This window comes from Solanum lycopersicum, chromosome 8 (genome assembly GCF_036512215.1).
Source record: "Solanum lycopersicum chromosome 8, SLM_r2.1".
Lineage (NCBI taxonomy): Eukaryota > Viridiplantae > Streptophyta > Magnoliopsida > Solanales > Solanaceae > Solanum > Solanum lycopersicum.
The window spans coordinates 53,243,790-53,248,691 of record NC_090807.1 but is presented as its reverse complement, the minus strand read 5'-3'; the positions used below and the strand labels follow the sequence as shown (position 1 = coordinate 53,248,691).

Sequence of the window (4,902 nt, the reverse complement as noted above, 5' to 3'; positions counted from 1 at the left end):
ATTTTCACACCTAGATCAGTAAATAACCCCAATAGCCAAGTAACTTCAGATACAGCTGATGCCATGCTTCTATATTCAGCCTCAGTTGAGATTCTGGAAACAGTATGTTGTTTCTTTGATTTCCAGGATACAAGTGATTCTCCAAACTTGACCACATATCCTGTGATAGATCTCCTAGTATTAGGACAGGCAGCCCAATCAAAATCACACCAACATGATAACTCATTAGCAGGTTTAGATTGTAGCCATATTCCTTGACCAACTGTTCCTTTAAGATACTTAATTACTCTCATTGTTGCATCCCAATGTGATCTCTTGAGAGCTTGTATAAACTAGCTCAGAACTTGTACTGCATAGCTAATGTCTGTCCTGGTAATAGTAGCATATAGGAGATTTCCAATCACCCTTTGATAGGTTGTGATATCTTGTAATATAACATCTACAGTATAGTCATTAGCCTGATCATATTCTACTGATGTTAATTAGAGATTTGATTCAATAGGAGTGGTGGAAGGTTTTGCACCTGTTAGATTCAGAAATAAGTTCTAACACATATTTTCTTTGATTCAAAATCACTCTCTCTACTGATCTTAACACTTCAATACCAAGAAAAAATCTGAGCTCACCAAGGTCTTTAATCTTGAACTGTTTGTGTAGATTTGCCTTTGCTTCATTAATCATTTTAGTATTGCTTCCAGTAATCAGCAAATCATCAACATAAACAAGAATAACTACAATGTTTGCATCTTTCTTTAAGGTGAATAATGAATAATCATATCCACTTTGAGAAAAACCAGCTGCTATTAAGGCATTAGACAACTTCAAGTTCCACTGTCTGGATGCCTGTTTAAGGCCATATAGAGACTTAAGTAACTTGCACACTTTGTTTTCTCCTGAGACCTAAATCCTTCAGGCATCTCCATGTAGACTTCTTCCTCAAGATCACCTTGAAGAAAGGCATTATAAACATCCATTTGATACATAGGCCACACTTTTGAGACAACTAAGGCAATCACACATCTAACTGTCACCATTTTTGCAACTGGTGAAAAAGTATCATGATAGTCTAACCCTTCGTGTTGACTATATCCCTTAGCTACCAATCTAGCTTTGAACCTTTCAACTTGACCATCTGCGTTGTATTTTATTTTGTAAATCCATTTAGAGCCCACAGTATGCATTCCTTTAGGTAGATCAACTACTAACCATGAATCCATTTAGAGCCCACAGTATGTATTCCCTTCTAAAGCCTTTATCTCCTGTTGCATATCCTGAATCCATCTATCATCTTTGACAGCTTGATGAAAAAATTTAGGTTCAATGCACTCAGAGAATTTGCTTACAAATGCTTTGTAACCAGATGTAACTCTATTATAGCTAAGAGAATTGGCTATTGGATGCCTGGTGCTACTTTGTTTTCCCTTTGTATAATCCTTCATCCAAATTGGTTCCTTTATCCTCCTTGAAGTTCTTCTAATACTTGTAGTAGTCACTTCAACAATCTCAGTAGCAATAGGAACACTAATTGTAATGTCATCATAAAGAGCTCCTGTGTCTGCATTACCATTAGCATTTTTAGCATTATCATCATGAGCTTCTGTGTCTTTGGTAACCTCAAGATCACAATCTTTCAAAGAATTATCAATAATATCTAATGGAGAACCACATATATATGTTGATGCTTCTGTATATACTTCTTTTGTTGAAAAAGGAAAGATATTTTTATGAAAAACTACATCTCTGCTCACCAGAAACCTTTTGGACTTTATATCCAACAACACATAACCCTTTTGTAGCTCATATCCTAGAAATAAAGTAGGAACAGTTCTTTCTGCAAATTTATCACCCTTAGGCATCACTGTAGCATAACATAAACATCCTATAACTTTTAGATGATCAAGTGTTGGAGTTTTGGAGTAAAGAAGTTCATAACGACTTTTGTTTGAGATACTTGAAGAAGGTAATCTATTCATCAAATATACAACAGCTTTGACACAATATCCCCAATATCTAATAGGCAATTTTGATTGAAATCTGATGGCTCTAGCTATGTTAAGAATCTGTCTATGCTTCCTCTCCACTACACCATTTTGTTGAGGTGTGTATGAACAACTGCTTTGATGAAGTATTCCTAGTTCATGGAACAATTTTATACATTGAGAGTTAAAGAACTCAGTACCATTATCTTATCTCACAAATTTAACATGTGCACCAAATTGAGTCTTGATCATAGAGAGGAACAATTTTATGGCTACAACAGTTTCAGACTTCAATTGCAACAAGTAAATCCAAACAAATCTACTGTAGTCATCAACTATAGTTAGAAAGTAATGCTTCTTGTCCAAAGTAGGAATTTTATATGGTCCCCATAAATCCATATGAACCAAATCAAAACTAGTAGAAGCTCTAGAATTACTACTTATAAATACTTGTCTTGTTTGTTTAGCTAATGGACAAACATGACAACTAGTAAATGTGTCATCTTTATTGTTAGAAATCAATTTTGGATGCTTCATGATTAGATGAGAAGGATGTCCAAGTCTTTGATGCCAAAGTTGAGTATCTTGATTTGATGTACCTGCAACCACCATTACTTGTTGCTTACATTTGTCTATTTTATTCAATGTTGAGCCACTCTTGAACATGTATAAACCTCCCTGCTCCTTACCAATCCCCTTCACCCTGCCATTGAGGAGGTCCTGGGAAACACAAAAGTCCGGATAAAATGACACAAAACAAGACAATTCCCTTGTTATTTTGGACACTGACAACATATTGAACTTGAAATCTGGTACATGCAGTACATTTTTCACAACCTCATCTTCAAATATAGCTGATTCACCAATATGATTCACATCTACTCTATCCCATGTGGGTAAATATACCTGGTTCTTCTGTGATTTATTCAATTCATAACTCTTGAACAATGATTGCTTATGTGTTGTAACATGATGAGTAGCACCAGAATCTACAATCCAGTCTTGTGAGAAAGAATTTAACATTAAACAAGTTGTAATACCTGTCATGTTAACTCTCTTTGGCTCCTCTTTGTTCAGCATCTCCAGAATTTGTTTATATTCCTTCTCTGTGAACACTTGTGCTCTTGCTAAACATGTGTCACTTCCTGCAGTTTGACTGGTTAAGGCTATTTGAGACTGATCATAAGAAATATTGAAGTCACCTGCCACATTGTTGGCTATATGTGGACGTCTATAACCAGCACTAGAACCATCACTAATGATCTTATTTCCAGCACCTCCATAGCCAGCACTAGAACCACCACTGATATTTTTATTGCCATAACCTAACTTCTTCTTAAATTTCCAATCACTTGGATAACCAATTAGTTTGTAGCAATTATCTCTAGTATGACTAGAAAAGTGACAGTAATCACATTTCTTACCCTTAAAAACTTCTTTCCATTAAGTAAAAACTTCCTTCCCTTGAGTTCTACTTACATTCATCACTATTGAGTTTGATTTATCAATAACATTAACTATGTATGTTGAATGTTGAATTTCATTCTCTCTGATCATGGCATATGCTTGGTTTAGAGAAGGAGTAATTCCTTTAAGCAATATCTGTGTACGAGGTTGATCATATGATTCATTTAATCCACTTAAGAACTGAATTAGCCTCAATTCATGAAGGTGATCTACATACTCCTTAGATTGTGGACATGAGCAGCTAGAATGTGGTGTCACAGCATCATACTCACTCCATAAAGTCTTAAGTACCTTATGTAAGTGTAGTTATCTCCTTGTGCAATTGATACATTCTCTTTCGATTCACCTTATCAAACCTTTCCTTGAGATCTGCCCAAACAGAGAATGCAGTTGTGGCATAAACTATGCCACTAAGAAGCTCCTCACTCACAGTTTTCATTAACCATGACAAAACTATGGCGTTACATGTTTTCCACTGTTCATGAAGTTCATATTTGTACAATGCTTTGGTGCAAGCACCAGTTACAAAACCATATTTCCTTTTTCCTAAGAGTGCAATCCTCATGGATCTGCTCCAAATTCCATAATTCTCAGAACCAGTCAATTTGATAGGAATTAGCATAGCTCCTGATGAATCTGATTGTCCAATATATAGAGGATCACTTTGATCAATTCTCAACACAGCCATTATCGAGCTAATTAATCAACAAACAGTTTTAACTAGCTAGATTATATCTAAGTTCACCTAGAAGAAGAAACAACAGCTTCACAACCAATCGATCAACATGAAAAAACAATTTCTGGAGGAGGACATCTAAACTCTTCCAGCAGAACCTTAAAATCACAATTTCAAAGAACTAGAGAAGATCTAAACTCCTCTAGATCCTTACTCTATAATCCAGCATCCTCCGGCTCTGATACCATGAAGAAAATGTGAGTCTATGAACTCACCATTATAGTGTTGAATCTAGACAGAATTAAGGGTAAGGTAGAGAAGAAGAAGAAGAAGAAGAAGAAAATGTATTGAACTTGTGAAGTCATCGATCTGTTCTAACTATTACAATGAAGCTTTATATATAGCATTCTAATTCAATGACTTAACTAACTACTAACTAACTAATAACTGCTCTAACTAACAATTGGAAAGTCATTGTACAGTTTGTAACTAACTAACAAGCTGATGCTAACAAACTAGTGTTGCAGATGCTAACTAATAATGCTAACAAACTCACTAATAGAATTACATGAATCTTAGCATATGGATTTTAACGGTAAATGGTTGGTTTTTTTTGTTACTAAATAAAATAATAATAATATTGATTAAGAAAAATTAAATAGCTAGATTAAAAAATAAAAAAATTAAAATCACTAATTTATTATTAATACTTTGAATGAATAAAAATATACCTTAAAGTGTGATTCTATTTTTTGTAGTTTTCAAATCTTTAAAAATAAA

General features: G+C 34.5%; 1 protein-coding gene across 1 annotated transcript; it reads right to left on the bottom strand.

The window, feature by feature from the left end:
* Window positions 1-1,217: 1,217 nt before the first annotated feature.
* On the bottom strand, window positions 1,218-4,134 carry LOC138338033 (uncharacterized). Its single transcript, XM_069288494.1, has 5 exons — window positions 3,803-4,134; window positions 3,020-3,372; window positions 2,805-2,968; window positions 2,579-2,699; window positions 1,218-2,131 (listed from the first exon to the last, which is right to left on the bottom strand). The coding sequence occupies exons 1-5, from the start codon at window positions 4,132-4,134 to the stop codon at window positions 1,218-1,220; spliced, it is 1,884 nt and encodes a 627-aa protein (XP_069144595.1).
* Window positions 4,135-4,902: the final 768 nt, after the last annotated feature.

Excerpts from the sequence above, each read along its gene's own strand:
- LOC138338033 (XM_069288494.1), bottom strand. The coding sequence starts at position 4,134 with ATGGCTGTGTTGAGAATTGATCAAAGTGATCCTCTATATATTGGACAA. Across the intron at positions 3,373-3,802 it reads TGGGCAGATCTCAAGGAAAG|TCATACTAGAGATAATTGCT; the intron begins GTTTGATAAGGT and ends TCACTTTTCTAG. Across the intron at positions 2,700-2,804 it reads AAGATGAGGTTGTGAAAAAT|GACCTCCTCAATGGCAGGGT; the intron begins GTACTGCATGTA and ends TGTGTTTCCCAG.